Genomic DNA, 20,738 nt, shown 5'->3' on the forward strand with positions numbered 1-20,738 from the left:
AAAAAAATAATTTTGTATTAAATAAAATTTTATTTCTATATTTTTTGTACATTTTTTTGTACATATTACTTGAAAACTAAAATTTTGATATATTTGTATTTCATTTCAATGAATCGCGGAGTGCAAGTGCATGGGAAAAGGCGGGCATTTTTAAAATCATCATAAGACATTTGAAAGTAAGCGCGATTTAATTCTGGCATCCTAGAATCACATCAGGATATTTCAGATAAGCGATAACGCGAACAGTAACCTCCTGGAAACGATGGAGGTTACGATGTTTTCAGGATGACTAGTACTAGTGACATGAACAGACTCCGTGTGATGAGGTCATCGTATGGTTTTTTAGCCGCGCCGGCAGTCGCGACGCGGAGCGCCCGAACGCCGGCTGCTACGTATAATCCTGCGGTAGGGACATGCTTGCCATGTGCCTATTCACGACATATCGTTTCTCCGATCGCGAGTGCAACGTGTCCTCCTTCATCCTCGGTGTCACGAAACTGTCGTTTAAACGCGAACACGTTTATTTTCCTGTTAATTCGTCCACTTCAACTTACTGGCTCTACGGTTGATTACTTTTCAGTGAGTTTCGAGTCCATATTCGAGTCTATGATTATGAGTGCCTGATTTCAAATATGTAATTTCTATCGGCTAGACAGATGACCGATTTAAAAAGCTACCAGTCAGTTACGGTTCTTAAACCTGTTTCTCTTTCCCTTAGACATGGTACATGTCGAATTTTCGAGTAGTCTGCTTTCATGATATCTATTTATATCTTTCCGATAGAAATTCTTTCTAGTATTTAATCAGATAAAAATTTATTCACTAGATAATATATTTATCTTAATATGCAATCAAATGTTATATTAATATACGATCAAAACGTTGTGTTTATACGTAAATTTTTAAAACTTGAGATTATTTTCAGTTGACATTCTATATCAATGCGTCTCATAAATTTGAACACTTTTTACTTTTACCTTTCGTAAATATTCAAAACTTTTTGTGTACCGCGAGAAGATGAAGAGGGCGGTGCTTCCAAGGATACCACGTGTTGTAGGATATGCGGACGAACAAAATATTGCGGCGCAGGCGCGAACCACAGTACTGAAGTCGGCGAGTTTCAAATGTCTTATCGCAGATTGCAAAGCGTGGTTCTCCATGAAACGGTGCGCGTTATATCCACGAAAGCGTTAATATTAATTCTCGCATATTGTTGGCGGAATGCTACACAGAGTGTCAAATTCAAGATTGTTCACGAGAATCGATAACCATTATATCGATTAGATCGTACACTCGATATAAGTATGAAATGAGATTTTAATATCGATAAATCGAATAAAGCGAATATCTTTGTTATTATTTTGTGACATTTATCCACATATTATTTCGTTTCAATTTCATTGTGTTTAAATGTTTATTTAAAATCGTAAATAATCAGTTGTTTTTAAAAACAGCCTGTGTTGCATTTCGCAAGCGATGTTTCCTTCGTTGGCATAACATTAATACGATTGATTCCTCGATTGTCGTTAATCGCGTCATTTTTCGTTGTCCTTCGCCGCTCGAAGTACAAAAAACAGTGCGCGTACCCTCACTCGAATTTGCGTGTTTGGAAAGACGCTCAAATGTCTTTCAGTTATCGCGCGCACATGTACGAGGATGCGTCGAGGCGACTCCTAGTTCCTTCGAGTTTAAATTTTTAACTCGCTTTCGCGCGTGCCGCTGTGCCAACGCTGTGAACTTTTGCTGCGGCGAGAACTGGTGTTTTATCGAGTGTTGTTTCGAATATTCTGACATCAAGGACTATCGTGGGATCGTCGACAAGGAGAGGAAGTGGTTCGGATCGGAAAACCGACCGTGTCTAGAAAATGAACGGCGTGCAACGAATGCCCAGCGACGCGTTCGACGCCAAGGTAAGTTTATTTATTTATTCAACGTCTGGCAAATTAGCATTTTTCAAACATTGTTCGCGTAGTAGATTTATGCAAATGCCCATTTAACACTCTACGACATTCCTCAATAATTAAATATTGTTACAAATCAATTTGAGTAATGTTGTACTGTCATACAGTGTGAATATAGCTAGTTTTGCGTGGAGAAACACGCGACGATCTGTGACCGAAGTATTTTATGAAAAAACAAAATGCAAATATTACGCCGTGATCTGCTCCAAATGCGTCTCGATTTACGAGGTTATCGTCGGTCGATGGAACAAACCAAAGCGGCGAAGGTTATTTAAAAAGCATCGTTTAACATGTGTATACGTAATCGAGTCGACCTTGGCCCGCGTAACCCACTATATACGATGCCCTTGTACAGGGTCGTTACATCTCGAAAGAGCGTACTATCGTACCCAATTTCTATGGTTGTTTAGACACTGTTTCCGCCCGTTTCTGATCTCACGTTAAATATATTTTTTTCTTCATTTTTCCACCATATGACTTGTCCACAATTCAATTGACAAGCATTTTGTCTTTTTGAATCAGAACGTGAATCAGTATCAAGTATCAAAAATCACTCGCACATCGACCGCCAATTTTCGATTTTAATATCTCACTTTGATAATTCGTTTTAATTTTCTTTTTTTTCTACGCGGCACAAAGATAAGAAATTGATCGTCGTCAAACTCTTGGTCCCATTCGAGGAAACGGAATGTCCTCGGGAATGGTTACTAAGAGGACATCGATCGCGGCTAGATTTATACCGTGCAACCTCGCGTGTAATTTTTTTCTCACGGAATAGTTGGTGGAAACGCAATGTTTCCCCACGGGCATATCGCATATCGCGTTTTCGAATATTTTCGTAAATCGAAATAATTCGTAAATCTTCGCAAGAGCAAAATCAGCAAGCAAAATTGCATGTATACGATGCGATGCAAATTTTAGGAAAAAGAAAAAAAAAAAAGAATCACATTCAAATGGATATTTGTCGTCCGATAATTCAATATCAGAAACAGAAGAGGGGGACGAGCGCAGATAGAGATCACGGTGAAAAAATTGGATGGGTAGAAGAGAAAGAGAAAAAAATTGAAAGTAGAGAGACGACAAAGGAAATGCGTATAGGCTGGTCTCTCCTCGCCACAAATACGAGCGGGGTTCACCCACTTTCCTGTCTGCCAAGGTGGCCACCGGGAGAGCATTACCATTCGGTAAGGGGCACGGTAGTATGCGTATACGTGCGCGTCGAACATAACGTGCAATTAGGTGTCTTAACGCCGAGGCCGGTGTACCGAGGTAACGCGATACCTATACCCGGCCTATGGCAACGCGACTCCATCGAGTCTGATTCTTCGAGCTCTGGCCGACACGCTAGCGTCGATTTCAACCCTCCAGGCTTGTGTCTCGTTGCATTTAGAATACTCTCCTTTTCTAGACCCTTGGACGCTCGATTTTCACGCTCGTAGATCGAAAGGTTTCAGGGTCGTTTCACAGATTTCATTGGATTTAAGATTTGTTCCCATGCAACGGACAATTAAATTCGCTTTGCATCGTTTCTCGAATAGATAGATTTGTTCTAACGAACGAGTCCCCTCGTGGACGGGAGACGTTTGAAACGAGAGAAAAATAATGTCACGAAGAGAGCGCATTTGCTCCGAGAGAGATCTCCGAAATGTTGTTTACGCAGGCCAGTTGGACGATAACATTATCCCTAGAGAGGAAGTTGGTGTAACCGATATAAATAGCGTTGACGAATGCCGTGCAATCTCGTAACGCGATCGCCTCGCGATTTCTTGCGCTTTTTGCTCTTCGTTTCTCCAGCCGAATAATAAGCGGCTCTCGGGCCCCCCGATCTATTAGATCGGTTCGGCCAGAGGCGATAGATCCTCCTTGTCCCATCGCTACAACGCTAGGTTAAAATCTTTACGGACGCGTCAGCGTTGCGCAACCGAGCTTTATCTACGACGACGGGAATCGGTGAAAAAAGTTGACTCATTCGTTGAAAACCCTCCAAGAGGATCACGAGTTCTTTCTTCTTAAAAGATAAAGCTAATATTTTTTGTCGCGTCGAGAATCGTCGAGAAATCAAAAATATAGCGTTTCCAGATTGCAAACCGTTGTGACGCGTGTTTCGGGGAAAATTTTGTTTTTCCTCGTAGGACAAAATTGAAACGGTACGTGACGGTATTCCCGTGATTTGCTCGTCAGTCGATTTCGCAACGGTTTGCTCGTTTTCCCGTCACGACATTTCGCCGTGGCGACCGAGCCGTCTAATTAAACGGGTACACACCGAACGATTCCGTTTCGATATTTCGCATAGACATCTCTTACCGCAAGGTCTCGCGTTATTAAGATGCAATAAACCAGTCGCGCGTGCTGCGGTGCCACGCTCGAAGGCTGCTCTATCTTGAAAGCCCGAGTGAAAGCAACCCATTCGCTCCTACTCCTTTTTACTTTTTTCTTTTCTTCTTTTTTTCTTTTCCTTTTTCCCCGGTCGCGGGCAAATTTTTTTTTTTTCATTCGAACTTTGAGTTTCGCGTTACCCACGAGACTTTCACGTGGCCGAGGCTTCGGTGCTTGCGCCGAACCACCACTTACGTGACCGAAATCGAAAATCTCCTGTTCTCGGTATCTCCGTCGCTTTCCGTGTTTACCTTAACCACCGTGTTCCCCGTTAAAAAAGAAAAATAAGAAGAAGGAGAAAAATAAAAAAGGAGAAAAAAACAGACTCATCGTTTCCTTGCGAAATTGCAGCGCGATAAAGCTCACCGATCGATCATCGGTTTCCCTCGGACGGAGGCCTCTATTAATCTTATTTCGCAAACGGCAGCCGCAAATCGCGAGATATACGGCGCATTTAAGAGAACGGCTCATTTGCCGCAATTAGGTCAATTATTATCATTCGGTGGAACGAGTCGTAAACCGGCGCGGGGCAACGTTAGGAAACACGAGGAGGTACGCCGATTTCTGCCCGTTCCCCCCCCTTTTTACGTTTCATCGCGTTCTCGATTATCCGCGTTCTTAATCCGCGTTGCATCGCATCTTAACTCGGTTCCGTGACGCGGCACGAAAAGAAATCGGTTGCTCGCGAACCGCGAATGATGCATCGCGACCGAGTACCGCGGTATTGCGACCTCATAACTTCCGCTGCGCGCGCCAGCGAAAGTAGGATAACTCGCGAACGTGAACCGCGTCGTCACGTGTAATTCCCCCCTCCCCCCGTTTAACGCTCTTTCTGCTCCTCGGTATAAAAGGAGAATGAAAAGGTAAGAGGGACGTACGTCGAATTAGTATCGTCCGGATACTAATTCGCCGGCTATCCTGTAATTCAACCGGTCGAACGAGAAAGAGTATACGCCGTGCGGCCTCGGGTATCCAGATTATCCAAAAGCGACTGAATGGCTGGATGGGAAACAAGTTGTCTAACGAAAGAACGAGCGGCAAGCAAGGTTTACGATCTACTACTACTACGTATTTCCATTCTCGGAGGCGAATTCTTGATTGAATTACGTGTGCCGCGCGTAAATCTGATTCAGTTTCGAAAGATGCGATCTTAAGCGGGATAGAGGATAGAGGCTGGTCGAAGATAGGAAAGGAGGGAGGGAAGGGAAATAACGAACGTGTTGTTGGAAAGCCAGGGAGAATCGTGCCAATGTTGCGCGTCGTGTTTTCATTTACGGTTAAACGGGTTCTCGAACGACGAACATGGTTACCGCCATGTTGGCCATAGAATCATGGAACGTACGATGGAACGACGGTCTGGATCGAGCCGATCAAACTATACACGGGGGACACGCGATCCCATTGCCTTTCGAAACGGTTGCCCCGTTCAATTATTTCACGTCGACGGGAATCTGCCAGGCCGAGCCTCGATATCAATTATCAGTTACACGCGTGACACGCGTAATTGCGGTTCCTTCTTTTCCTTTTTTCTCCTTTTCTCTCTCTCTGTCTCTCTTTCTCTCTCCGTCCACGATTTATGTCTTCATCCGTTCGATGGCAACGCTTCGTCATCGCGGTCGCATCGACATTTGTACGACAAATAGGACGAGAGGGAGACACGGAGAGGCGTTTCGCAAGTAGATCGAGCAGCGTATCTATCTTTTCTCTTTTCTTCTTCTTCTTCTTTTTCTTCGTGTTGCAAATTAGCACCTCGAGCGAACCGTAGACCGTGTTTCGTCGTCGTCACCTATCCGGACAATCGGTTAGGCATTCGCGTAGAATTCTAAGAGATCGTCGAGTTAATGGAACGTATAGCGTTCTCGTATAATTTATTGGAAGGAAAATCGGTTAGGACGGTTAGGAAAAGGAGAGATCGACTTCTGTTGGATTGTTAGATCTCTGCGGATGATTACACGTGTACCTGTTATCGAACAGATTTCAATTAACGAAGACCGACGATCGAGCAAAGTAATTGCTAGTAATAAAACAAGCTCGGCTCTTCTGTCTTCAAATAGGTAGAGTCGATCTTTTTATCCCGGCTGAAATGAGCGTAGTTTCACGGCGAGTTAAATGGTTTCGCTTGTTAATTTTCCATAAATGTTGAGCGAGTGTCGCCGTCGCGATGAAATTTGCAGGGTGAAGAGATGAAAGAAAACCGTTTACGAACCGTTTATCAGTGTGGAACGGTGTCGAGGGAAGGAGGGAAATATTCTTTCTTTCTTTTCTTTTTTCTTCTTTTTTTTTGTCAAAGGAAATCCATAAATATCGCGGAAAGTGGAAACGAATGTTTCGAGACAACGTTCGCGTGTTTGTCGGCAGTGTTGAGCTCCTCTGGGAGTCGCGTGACTCCCGTGGGATGCTTACCTAATACTCAAGAAAGATTCATAATGTAACATGGCCGATGTTGGCTAAGTATATAGTATATTCGCTACGTAACGTGGTAGTTTTACAAACGGGACGCCGACAATCCCACGAGACGTGTTAAGCGAACGAGATGGATAACTATTGTGGTTCAGGAGTGGCCGATTAATTCATTCGAATCATGATATCGTAAATATGCAGATAGACGTGTAACAAATTCACGTTTATATATATATATTACGCGATGGATATTTATTTATTTTTCGTCATATTTAACCATAATTAACGCCGAATAGAAATTAATTCGTACATAACGGAAAATAAATGCCAATACATGTATCGCTGTATGTTGCGTATATTTGTGTAAATTGTACGTGATGGAACAAATTTATCGATGATCGATGATGTATTAATAAATACATATCGACAACGTGATCTCACGTGTTATCTGATCTCGTTATCTGATCTCTGGAATAAGTGATAATGGCATTACTTTTCAATTTCTGTATTTCTTTCTTTTTTTTTTTTTTTTTATTTTAAATATCAATTATACGCTTATTGGATGAATCATTTGATCCGTGATTATCGTATTCTAATTCCAGCGAATAAAGGAAATTTACGCGCAAATCGTTTCTCCCTGTCCTTGTCTCTGCTCGTGGGGGAATTTCGTGGAGAATTGGATGACTGGCGATTGCCCGTTTCATTTATAATTTCACGGTCCGACGAGTTGTTCTACCTCGATTTGCCTTCGCAAACTTTTACTCCTTCGACACCTAAGCATTTTCACGCGATTTCACGCGATATCCCGTTCTCTTTTCTGCCGATTTAATGCAAGTTAAATGATCGTGACATCGTAGTTTCGTTTCGATCGCGCAATATCATAATTTGGCAAGGAACGGAGGAGGAGGGGGAATACCTCGAAACAAGTTGTTTATGGGATTATTGCTTCGGCTGCAATTTGGAAAATGGTTGTGGAGGAATATCGAGGAATATCTAAACGTTTTCTAATAAAATATAGGAGGTTTCATGAGCGATTGATTGGATCGAAAGTTTCGAGATAACGTCAACTGTGAAAAGGTGAAACACATCGTTCGCGGGTATATACGGCAAAGTATAATCAACCACGCCCTTTCAGACCTTATCTAGGCTGCACCCTCCGATCTTTTTTCATCCCCTCTCGTCCCCGAAAGGTTAGCCTAGCTTTGCCTCGCTTAGAACGTCCCGCGGGACTAAATCGACTCGTTGACACAACTAACGGAGAGAGAAAAGAAAATTGGAATAATCATCGTACGTTTTTGTATTCGTTGCCTGTGTATAGATATATATATATACGTTTCATCTTCGAAACGCACGATGACGCATTGTTTGAGAAAAAAGACAAGCTTCCCTTTTTTTTTTACTTGGAACTTGCTTTTGGAAACGTCGTCGCGAGTCGAATTGGAATTTGCATCCTTCTTTCCCTACCGCGAAAGGAAAGTGGCGAGAGGAAGTTTAAATCCGAGCTCGCTTGTTTGCTCGAAGAATTTTTATTTCGTGGCGAGGCGTTCTCTCCGAGATATCGGCGGTGTTCGGTTATGGTATACTGTATATCGATCGTGAGCCGAACGATAAAATGCGAAATATTCCCTCTGAATATTCTAGTCGTTAAACCCGATCGAATGGTAGCCGTATCCTGATGGACATGGCAAGGTCTTCGCGATTTCGCGAAATTAATTTTCTACTTTAATTTCGTTTCGAGCATCAAAGATCGCCCTTGCCTCTTTGATATCCGAAAATGTTACGAAACGCGGCGTGCTTCTTGCCGCTTTTATATTCCAAGAAAATTTGTTTTCGGTTTACGATCGAGTAAGTAGCTCCATAAGTGCTGGTTTGTTCAAGGAGATTGATAAGCAATCATCGCCGCTCGAGGAATCACGTCATTGCGTACAATCGGCACATCGTAACCGTATTTAAGAGTCGTCCATGACTTCAACTAGATTTCACGTAATAGTTAATTTACAGAAATTGCGCAACGTCGAAAGATATGTATATATATATATACATATTCCAGGGCCAAGTTCAGGATAATGAAACAAGCGTCGATTCCCCATACAATTTCCGATCAAGGCCGATAATTTGGAGGACGTAAGAAATTCGAGTGTAAATCCGTGGGCGAGCCAAATATGCAACGATTGTCCTTCGGCGTGGCGATATTTAGCCAGGACGCCGATAATAGAGAAATCGGGGTCGGTGTGTTACGTATGGAACAATACTCGGAGATCTCGGCAGAGCGGTGTTTCGTGACCAGATTGGAGCACGTGCCATAGCTAACGGCCATTCGGCCTGATTTACATCCCGACTACTAGGTTTCCCTTTTTGGTGATCACCGGCCGGCTTCTGCATCTGGGGACAGAGAGAAGAATGAGCCTTTGGGTGGCTTTGCGCCTGGAACGAATGTGGACCGTGAACGCGAGAGGCTGTTGAAAGAAAAAGCGAAACCCGTTGGCGAAAAGAACAGAAGCCCCTTTTCATTCGTAATCGTTTCGCGTGCCATTCCTATCTTTCGAATAATGTTTCCACGACGACATGAAAATTGTACACCGAGGCCTTCTAAGAATGGCGCGGTTAGACACGGATAGAAGCCGCTACCGTTCCACGGGATACCTCTTACTCTTACTCTACGCAAACAGGAGCACAAACAAGAACTAGACTTTTTTACGGTCTCGAGAATCGAAACCCGCTCGCGATATAACATTGCGCTTTGTATATCGGGGCGCGAGTTTAGGGAAAACTTTCCCTCTCCTTAACCAAGAGATATCATCTCGTCCAATTATTGCCACGGAATTGGAAGTTTTTTCGCGGCGTGGTGGAATGCTACGATAAATTTAGGTTCCACCGTTTCCCTGTTAGTTTTCAATTACGCATTCTTTTCGAAGGTGCGACAACGCGATAAGCTCGGCCCACACGCGCATTGTTCCCGGTCGAGGAATTTTTACACGAGCCCATTAGGGGGAAATTTTTCCAAGTTTCTTTCGCTTTCTACGAGGGCGGTGACGGCCGCCGGTCGTTATTAGCGCGTTCATCGCAGACGTGACCGGCCGCCACGAGTCGACGAATTTAAGATTCGTGCACGGCCACGATCAAAGAATATTATTATTATTATTATTATTATTAATCACGAGGAAGTGCATTATTAAATTACATTCGGGTCACGAGCGTGCATAGGATTGACCGTGGTTCCCGAGCTGTGTCAGGGTCGTATCACTTTATCTAATGAGGGTTAATTGCCCTCCGGTCAACCATGTTAGTACACCATTGTATAATTTATGAATTACGAGCTCTCGCTCTTGAATTACACGCACCTCCTCTCTAAATATTCCTCGCGTTGTCGGCTCTGCCTTAAAACTTGAGTGTCTCAAAACTCCCCCCCACCCTGCCCCGTCGTGATAGATCTGCTACTATCCAGGATTCCAGGACGTTCTTGCCGAGTATTCGCGACTATTTCACTCTCATAATTCTCTTCTTCCTACACGTGTCCTTTGTATCCCCATTGACGGCTCGAGATATTTTCAACGCGTGAATCATTTCCACCTTTCAGATTTCAACGACTCAACGACATTCGTCAATACAACGATGATTTTCTGCGCGAAAAGTTGGCGACACGTTGTCCAACATTTCAGAGATACGGAAGTGGGAATCGAGGGAAAGAGATAAAGTCCGATTAAAATCGCATCGCGCTTATCCCACGCGGTCTCGGCATTCCTCGCGTAATAGTTGCTCCCGTTCCGCCGAGGGAGGGAAGTGAAAAAAAGAGAAAAAAAGGAAACGAGGCGCGAACGGTCGAGCAGAGATATGTGGAGTAGCGTGTCGGACACGTGAGAGCGAGCACAGGTGACAGTGACCTGACAAAGCAGCGAGCGAGCGAGCGAGGGAGCGTGGTATAGAGTTGGACGAAAATGCATCGAGAGCTTATAAACACGCGTGACACAATCGTTGGGGAATGCGAGTGTCGGAGGGCCATAGGTCCTCCTCTCTTCGCTCGTTCCTCCCGTGCGAGCATCCAGTGCGAGGATCCGCGCGACTTCTCGCGCTCGGAAAATAGCGGGATCGTTGGATGAAGAAAAAATGATGGAATGAAAATAAGCATGAAATTGCCTCCTTTCGACTCGCTACACTGGCTGCTTTGAAACGAAATCGATCGGAGAGGGGAGAGCTTGTTACGGTTTCCGGATATTTACGAACGATACACCGGCCGATATCGAGAATTTTTTCACACTGGATCGTATATTACGTTGATACGGCTCGCGTCCGTACACGTACCTTGCTTTTGCTTATAGCTTCTTTGTATGAACAACGTAAGAAAGAAATGCTAATTGAAATACTTTCGTCCGCTTTGTTAACAAATCTCGAGGCGGCTCGTGCTGACGATCAATCGATGAATCACGATCGCTGAAAGCGGCGCGAAAAAGGGAAAGCTCTGGTTGGGTGACGTAAAGGAATTGTGCCGGTTTAATGCTTCGCCCGATATTTCGAGCGATCGCGTGTACGAAGTTAAAAAAAAGGAATCTCTAATAGCGAACGGGAGGAGCGAGATGGAGGAGGAAGGGACGAAGACAGGGGAGGAGGTGCAAAGAGAAACGGCGCAAAAGTCATGCAGATTAAAAGGATGAGAGGAAAAAGGGATCGAAGAAAGATGCTGTAACGATGCTGCAGTTGGCACATCGCCATTCCCTTTCTCTCTCTTTCTTCCTTTCTCAGCCAACTTTCAAAGTTACAACGTGGGCTGAAAAATATCAATCCCTCGACAATGAAATTCTTATCTCCTGGTGGTGATATCGGCCACCATCGAAGAAACCTTTTTCCTTTTTCCTTCTTCTTTTCATACGAACGTGTATCGCCCTTTATTTTCGACTCATCGAGGATCGATCGATGCCAATTTCACTCCCGATCGGGAATCGATCTTCTCAATTTTTGCGAGAGCGGATCGAAGGAAAGGAATCGACATGCCACGTGCATAGAGAGATAAAGGTCGCCGTGGCCAGACACGAATTATTTATGCCTTAAATTGACCGTCTAAGTGGCGTCACTTCCGCGCGCGTGACATCATATCTTTGCCGCTCAATGTCAGCGTTCATTCTTCTCTGTTCCTTGATGAAATTGCGAAAGCGACCAAGTCATTTCAGAATTTGGGACAGTCCGCGACGTTTTTCCTTCCGGGTATATAAAGATAGGGAAAGCTACGACGAAGAGAGCGATATAGGATTATCTTCTCGCATTCTTGTCTCGAGTGCATCGTCGCAATCAAAGATCCGTTGCCTTTATTCTTATGTCTTGCTAATAGGAAAAAGTTGTCGAGTATAGAGTGTATCGTGGTTTATTAAGAGAAAAGCTATTTAGAGAAATATCGGCATTGTAGTTGGTTTTACGCCAGGACGCGATACGCGTGAAATAGTTTATCAGAAATGGTTGGAAATAGGCAGAACGTAACGCAGCTTGACGCTCGTTTCCCGTATTTGTTCTGCAACTTCTCCAAAGCAACAACCTCGCGCTCTTCCTGCATTCTACACCGACTAACATACGTTAGCGTAATTTCAATTGGCGATACACATTATGCGGGATTGAGGTCATTATCGAATTTCGATATTTCGTTGCATTAGAGCTCGGTTTCTTTAAAGAGCAAGGCTGTCTCGGTCACGTAAGGTATCTGTACAAAAATTGGTCGTGTTCCTCTCTGCTATGTCGGAAAAAACAATTATCAATTTCGTAGCATTAAAATATATTTATTGGAAATATATTTCCGGCGTAATGATGCATTTATATAATAAAAATTGATTTCCTGTTGTTTATTGGACGCTTCAAAGCGATTCAAATCGAGAAATTTAAATTGGTTTTAAAGTTAAAGAACATTGCAGATCCCTGCAACACCGACTAGGGATACGGTCGATGTTCGTCAGGCAATCGTCTGGCAATCACCGAACGATGTCGCCATTGAGTTAAGTCGGGACTATCGATCGATTTAAGCGCGCAGGGACTGGAATATGAAATTGAATTCTCTTTCTCCTCGTTACACGCGTCATTCTCGATAGCTTCAAAAAGATTATTACCGACATGTAGCAGCGTATCTGACCGCTAAATAGCTAAATCAAGTTTTTCGCGAACGAGTAACGGCACCGCCGGCAAAAACTATGCCGGCTGAATTGCTAGATTCTAAACGGTGTTCGGGTTCTTTCCTACGACTTGGTAACATATTTATCAATCACTGTCTCGTAAATGAAGCTCTACGGTACCGGGAAAATACTTTTGATCCGGAGAAGAAAAAAAAAAAAGAAAAAAGGTAGTTGGAAAGCGCAATTAGTCGGCATTTTACATCGAGTTCCGTGTTGGAAATCGAGATCGTGGAACTCCGTGTTTCGACAGAATATTCAACGTGCAACGGTCCAACCGTTCGCCAATGAAACGAGAACAGTGGGTACGGGTCTCTGAATGACTCACCACCAGTGTGTTACGATCCGGCGCTGAACAATTGTGACATGCACCGCTAAATGCTTAACGGTATCTCGGTTAAATCCAATTAGAGTATTTCTGTCTACCCTCTTGTTTAATAGTTACGAATCATTCTTATGGCCACGTCATCGATACGTCGAGTATACGTTAGTAAAGGGCCCCTCGTTGTTCAAGATATTTGGAAAGTGACAGTGGACGAAAATATCAGGAAGTTTATGCAACCGATGACGGTAGAGGTTTCGGTTGAAGCTAAATTTATTTTGCGGCTCATTGTTGTCCCCCAAGGTGTCAAATCCACATCGCCGTTATCGTTGGATAATACGTACAATCGTGGCTGGATCCCGTTTCGTCTATGGTGTAACGAGGTCTAGGCTAACCGTTCCTCGGATCAACAGTTGGACGAGCGTAGGATGGAAAAACATTCGAATCGATCGCGCGTAAAATAGGATCGCGGGGTCGATTGCAAATCGTGTCCATCGCCGGATCGGCCTGGTATTCGCGCATTCATTAGTTTATCGAGAGAACGTGCGAACGACGCCTTAAAATCATCGATGCTCGCATATCGAAGCCCGCCCTTGAATACGTGAAAACTACGTGGGCATCGTTACGCGCGTTACGTTACAAACGGACATACCCGCATCTATTCCCGGATTAAGCTCGGATTTTATGCGATCTCCAGACGGAGAGCCACGCTCGAACGCGGTTTCACGCTTGGTGCACTATCCATCCTTTCTATTTTTATCAAATCGCCGTAACAACTCGTGCAATCCGCTAATCGCAAAGAGAATCGATCCGCCGGACGGATTCTTCGAAATTCTTCGAGCGATCAATCTCTCGCGGTATCTGTTTTAGGAGATGATTATTGGGTTATCGGCGAGGCGAGCAGCGATCGAATCTCTCTCTCTCTTTCTCTCCCCCCTCTCTCTCTCCGTGACACAGATAATCGAGAAGTAAAGCCGTCGATTCGACGGATACCCTCGGTCTCACCATTTCGGGCGAAAAGGTCGATACAAGCACGGAGCGTAAGACTCTCCGTTCACCGAGCGGTTAGACCTCTCTGTGCGAAACGGCGGGGGCGTTGTGACAGGACCTTGTCGCGGCCCACACACAGGGCTGTACCACCGAGTTCCACGAAAACTCCTCGTCACGAGATTTCCATTCGTCTCGAGAGAAGAAGAAGAAGAAAAAAAGAAATATCTAACATTGGCCATGGATGATCCATCCCGTTTCTTTTTCGCGCGTCTTCTCCTTCTTGAACTCGATCTTGTCTATCTTTTTTTCTCTTCTTCTATTTTTTAATACAATCCTGTCTCGGATATTTTTTCTTTTTCTTCAAATCTTACGCACACTGCGCAGTCTCGTAAATGGCAAGGATATTTAATTATCGATCTTCGACCGACTTTTTCAAAGGATCACGTGTAGGAGGAAGGAGGGGAGGATGCGTGGGTATAGAATCGTTTCCGCCGACCATCGAAGAAGATGCATAAAGCGGCGGCCTTGATTTCTCGTTTACGAAGATCGTTCTGAAATCGATCGCAAGTTTTAGTTTAAATAACCAACTTCGATGCGCTTCTTCCTTTTTTAATACATTCGATAATTTTTTCCTTTTTTTTTCTCATGCTACGCGCTTTTACCTTTAACTCCCCGCAATAAGAACGAAATAATTCGTGGAAATCGATGCGCGTTTTATCACCGCGAGCGTTTCAATCCATAATTTTTTCGCAAACGGTTTTCACGACGATCGATTATAAGCGAATTAACTTTGTGCGACACGTGACTTTCTCAAATGTTTACGATTTCTTCGACGGGATAAAAAGAAAGCAGAATGCCTTCTGTTGGATCACCTATTCCCCTCGAAGGAAGGCTCGAAGAAATTTTTTTTAAACCATCCGTTCGGAGCAACTATTGTCCAGAATAAATTCCAGAATAAAACTGAAATCAATTTTAATCGTTTCGTATCAAAGTTCTATTATTAAAATCTATAGTTATTATACCCTTTGTGGAGCATTCCTCCACAATTTCTAAACTGTCTGAGATACCAGCGTGCCATTCTCGTAAGTCATATCCCAAACAAGAGGAAATACGGGTGGAATACGCGAGCCACGGCCGATTGTTCGCCAAGATTGTTTCGCAATCTTAGGGCCCGCTTAGGGAGGGAGTCGATACGCGATTAACAAGATACACGAAAGCTTTTGGAGCAGCCGTGGACGGATTAAAACCCGGTCGAAAATTATCCGTCCGTGTCAATTTACAACGGAACCTCGCCACCCACGCGTATAATAAATCCGTGCTCCGTTGTAAATTATAACGCGAGAACGGTAATCGTTGGAGGTACACCCATACCACGATATCTCACCCCTTCCTCCAATGGCCGCCTGCCATTGTCTTGGACTTAACAAGACGGTTGCCTCGTTTAAATGGAATTATCCTGTCTCATTAAGCAAGGATCGACATATTTTTCGCTCGAGGGAGCACGAAACGAGAGTCCCTCGGGCTCTCTCTCTCTCTCTCTCGATGCGTTGCAACGAAACAACGTGTCCATCGGCCCCGCGATTCGCGATAAACCCCGATTCCACACCCTCGGGACGCGGCGTCCAAGAACTTATTAGACGCGCATCGACGATTTTATCGTGTGACCGAACGTTTCGTGAGACGTCTCGATGAGGATTTCCGTCCGATTCGTTGCCTTCTTTTCGTAACGATCTCGGCTCAAGAGACTTTCTTTGTCGTTTTTTCAACGGTTCTGTGTCGTGAATCATCGACCAGGCTCCTCGTTCGGCTCCGACCAATGGATGACAAAAGCGAGTCGAAAGAATTTCCAAGGAAGGCTATGACTACTTTTCTACCCCTTTTTTTCCTGGGATCCATTTCCTTCTCCTCTTATTTCGATGATTCGTCACATTTTTCTCCTCTCTCGATGACTCAAGTCCATTTATATATATGTATATATATATAAATAACTCGTTTCGCGAGTTGCCTCCGTCGAGGACAAGTTTCATTGGCAGGATTTCGTCGTACTTAAAAAGAAAAAGAAAGAATAGATAAGAGAAAAGGATAGCTTTTCCCGTTTCTCTCTCTCCTACGGTTCTTCCTACGTATCAAACGCTTGTGGTGGCGCTTGTCTTTTCCCCAGCCATCCCCGAGGTCTTGTTAAAGCCATGACGCGCTGTCATTAGGAACTGTCGAAGATCGGTGACCGATTTTTTGCTGGATTTCTTCGGTCGAAAACCGAAGAGAGGCGATCCGATGAGGGGGAAACGAGCCGATTAGAAGCATCGATCTTCTCCACCAAATCACTGTAATTAGACACGAACGAACGAGATGAGAGTCGGTTTGCTATCCGATGGGTAGAGGATAATCGTAGCGCGGCTAAATACGTACATTGTTATACCCGTCGTTACGCTATAATTTCTTATCGTAACGCGTGACGGATGCAACTAGTGGAATCGACAATCCGATGGAATACTACCTTCTGGTGATGAGGAGCCGATATATGAGGGTAGACTTGTAACAGAGTAAAATTGAAAACAAAAAAGAAAAGAAAATAACGATCCGAAATCCTAGTCGATCGAATCCTCCTCCTCTTCATTCAAGGATCGAATCGGACATACGCAACAATTGAAAAACCTGTCCATTTTGATCGAGAAATCCTGACAAATCCCTAAGATCGATTTAACAAGAATGCGTCGAAACGTTTATCTGGATAATAAGGATAATCTAGACGTTTGATAGAATGAAGGCCCCTTGAGAAAACGAACGAAATTAACGCATTATGAGAACGTAGAATCTGAAATTCTGGGTGGCGATCGAGAGTCCCAGAATCCCGGTGAACTCGAGCGAGGTCGAGCTCACGTGGTCGTGTCGAGGTGGAGGAGGAGGAGGAGGAGGTGGATTAACGGGAGAATCGAGTGGTCCGCCTCGCCTCGCCTCGAGGAGGACCGCAGGACGCGGAGGACAGCCGAAGGAGGCGACCGGGTGTGCGAAAGGAGAGGAAGGTAAGCGGCGTGGAAGTGGACGGGGGAGAGGAGCGACTGTGTGTGCGAGGAGAGGGGGAGGAGAAGGTGGTGGACAGAAGGTGATGGAGGGAGGGGGAGAGAGGAGCAACACGCTCTCCTCCGTGGTGCACACTCTCGTGGTGACTCCGACCGGCAAAGTGCTCGCGTTCGTGAAAGTCCACAGACGACTTTCAGGGTCGTCTGCCGCTCCGCTCGTTCGCCCGAAGCCGGCTTCTTCGTCTCGCGAAAAGAAGCCACCGAAAGAGATCCAAAGATACTTCTGTTGCGGTTACGAGGTGGCCGAGAGAAGAGCTCTCCTGTCCCTCTCTTCTTCTCTCTCTCTCTCTCTCTCTCTCTCTCTCTTCTCCTTTCTCTCCTCTCCTCTCCTCTCTCTCTCTCTCTCTCTCTCTCTCTCTCTCTCTCTGTTTCGACCGCGACACCGATTCGTCGATCCCGCGGATACGACTTTATCGTAGGATCGATGAGACACAGCGAGACCGCGACGCGCGATTTTCTCCCGTTCGTCGTCGTTTTCGTGGCGGTGGGACGACCGAGATCCTCGTCCCAACCGAGTTCCTCGACGATGTCGCTCCCCGCTGCCGAATCGTTGGCAGTTCGGTAGTTGCAACCGGACGAACCACGGATCGGATACATTGGTTGACATGTGATCGAGCTGTGCTCCTTCTCCATCTCTTCGCCGGACGGGTCAAACGTGCTACGATTCGACGTGAGATACGCGACAGATCAAATCATCATACGGACGATCGTCGGCGTAGCGGAAGGTGGAAGGCGAAGAAGAAGAAGAAGAAGAAGAAGAAGAGTAAAAAAGTTTTTCCAACGTGACGACCGATCGATCGATCGACGGTGCGTGTCGAGACGACGATGACGTCTCGTGTTCGTGACCGTTCCTCGATGAGGGAAGAAAGATCGAAGGTGACTCCGTCGCGCGCCAAGGATCGTTTCCACGACGGGGATCGGGAGGATCGGCCGTTGAACAGCGGTCACAAGGGCGGCCAGGGGAATCGTTACCATTTTGGGATGACTGGGAGGGACGAGGAGAGGGACGAGGCGAGCAAGAACGGGCGAGACTACAGGGAACACGGGGACGTGAACGCGGACGAGCTGTACAAAAAGAGCAAGGAACACTTTGGCGCGTGGGATATCAAGGACATTGTGCAGGACGAGAGTTCGAGATCGAGGAGGCAAACGGAACGATTGACGAACGGCCGGTCGAGGGCGCAAGATGATCGCGTGGACGTTGCCGACGTCGACGAGGAGAAGACGGGATCGGGAGTCGATCGGTTGGAGCAAGTTGGTTCGTACAGGTTGAGGAAAAAGGAGAGGTGGGAAGGCTCGGACGGTTGGAAAATTTCGAAATCGGGTCGGGCGGGGAGAGGCGACGAGAGAGGCGATCGTGAACTTTCGAAAGAGATGGAGAATTTGAGCGTCGTCGACGGAAGATCGGGCGAGGATCGAAGGATCAGGACGATGATCGAGCGGTTCAAGTCGAGGGAGGAGGATAAGTCCAAGTTACGTCCAAGGGAGTGGAATTCGATCGGTTCGACCGAGAGGGAGGGGTACGGGTCGAGAGGCGGAGGTCGAGGTGAACTTCGTACAGATCGTGTCACGGATATTAACGATCGCGATAGGGGCAGGATCCAGAAAGACGATCCGGCGGAGGAGCGCGGACCCAGAGGATCTAAGTTAGGAGGGGCGGAGAAATACGAGCGAGAGGAGGTCGGGAGAAGTGGTTCCGTGGATCGAAGGATGGAAAAATTCAACGACTCGCTTGCGGAAAAGAGGCGTTCGAAGGAGACGGCGTTCGAAGACGACGTTCCACGGAGGAGGGAGAATAATTTAAGGAGGCGAAGTTACATATACGACGGTAACCCGGACGATTTCGAGGTGAGGATACAGAGGTACGAGAGAGGCGTCGCGGAGGCTGGCAGAAGCAGAGACGTGGATCCGTCCAAGCGGGTCTCGTCCAAGGAATCGGGCGTCGATCCGGGGAGGAGGAACTCGTTCAAGGAACAGGTAACGAGGAAGAGTTCGTTCAACAAGTGTTGCGACTCGAGAAGGAACTCTCACCACTCTCGGGAGAACAGGGAATCCAGCAAGGATCGCGAGAACGAGCCGTGCTCGGGAAAGAGTTCGTTCAAAAGCCAGGAGAGGAAATACTCGGAGCACCGCGTTTCGTCCAAGGAGCAAGGCTACGAGGGAGGAGGGAGGAAGAATTCCTGGAAGGAATCGGATTCGGATTACGGGAGAATTTTGTTCAAGAATCGAGACGACGAGGAGGAGAGGAAGCGCTCGTTCAAAGGGCACAGCTCCGATACAGGTGTTGGTCGAATCGCTTTCAAGCAACAGGACGCCGATTCGACCAGGGTACACTCGTGCAAGGATCGCGAGGCGGACGCCGGCTCGAGAGTGAGCTTCGACAAGGAGCACGCGGGGCGTAAGAATTCCTTGAAGAGCGTAGAATTTGGCGGGATTTCGTACAGGGATCACAACGACGAGGCGGATCCAAGATCGTCAGCCGGCCGAGACAACGAGGCGAGAAGGAGGCGCTCCCCTAATGGCCGGTACGTCGAGTTCGGCGGTGTCTCTTTTCAGAGCGAGGGGGACGACTCCGAGGCAAGGGCGAGCCCTTCCAACGATTCGGAGAGGAGAGGCTGGTCGAGGAGGCGAGGTTGCTCCTCGAGGAGCAAGAATCGGGAAGAGGGCGATAGCGATAAAAGATCGGACAGGCATTCGAGACCGTTGACACCGCCGAAACGGGAGGGCGGGGAGGAATTCGATTCGAAGGCATGGCACGAGAGCAACCGGATTTTCGCCGCCAACTACATCCGAGAGAACAGCAGATACCGGGCGAATCCGGAGGGGCGTTCGGAGATCGATCGAGATCCATCCCCGGAATTCGAGATCCAAGAAGCTCGAGATAGGATTCATCGTTCGTGCCTGGAGGAGGGATCGAACGAGTCGGAGGACTCGAAGGCTCGAGGCGCGAGGAAATCCGAGGAAAATCGGGCGTACGCGTTGGGGAAAAACGGAGAGCATCCTCCGAGAGACGGCGATGCGAGCAGATACGCGTCGTCGACCCACGAAGGGAGGAACGGGGCGACGATCATCAGGATCAGATCGAGCCCGGAGACGGGTGTCGAGAGGAGACGTCGTCGTCGTCCTGCGCAGGACGCGTACGCGGGAAGACGGAGGTGCTGCGAGAATCGGGAGGAGGGCGAAGAGGACAGCGAGGAGGACGAGGAGGGCGACGATCGGCGCGGAGGTTCGCGAGGAGGAGACGGCGGGTTTATACCTGGAAGAGGCGTTTCCACACCTTCGAGAAGAGTCTGGAATTATCGCGAAGGGGTATGGCATTTTCATGAGTCAATTGCATTCGATCGATCCTTTATGGTTCAGAAGCGGGAAGCGATATTCATAAATCGATGGAGAAGATGAAAAGAGATACTCTCTCGTAAAAGGAAAGAAAGAAAGAAAGAAAGAAAGAAAGAAAGAGTCGCGGAGT

General features: G+C 46.4%; 1 protein-coding gene across 12 annotated transcripts in view; it reads left to right on the forward strand.

Annotated features, from left to right (window-relative positions):
- The first annotated feature begins 349 nt into the window (after positions 1-349).
- Positions 350-20,738, forward strand: part of LOC107999499 (four and a half LIM domains protein 2) — a 67,413-nt gene continuing 47,024 nt past the window's right edge. The window contains exons 1-3 of one of the 12 annotated variants that reach the window (XM_062080165.1): positions 358-579; positions 1,018-1,166; positions 1,634-1,910. In XM_062080165.1, the coding sequence (XP_061936149.1) occupies positions 1,866-1,910 (45 nt within the window). In that variant the 5' untranslated portion in view covers positions 358-579; positions 1,018-1,166; positions 1,634-1,865. Of the gene's footprint in view, positions 580-831; positions 1,911-18,082; positions 20,582-20,738 lie in introns of those variants that run through there. The other 11 variants (XM_062080155.1, XM_062080164.1, XM_062080160.1 and 8 more) reach the window with 11 other exon arrangements.

This window comes from Apis cerana, linkage group LG10, assembly GCF_029169275.1.
Source record: "Apis cerana isolate GH-2021 linkage group LG10, AcerK_1.0, whole genome shotgun sequence".
NCBI classification, from domain to species: Eukaryota; Metazoa; Arthropoda; class Insecta; order Hymenoptera; family Apidae; genus Apis; species Apis cerana.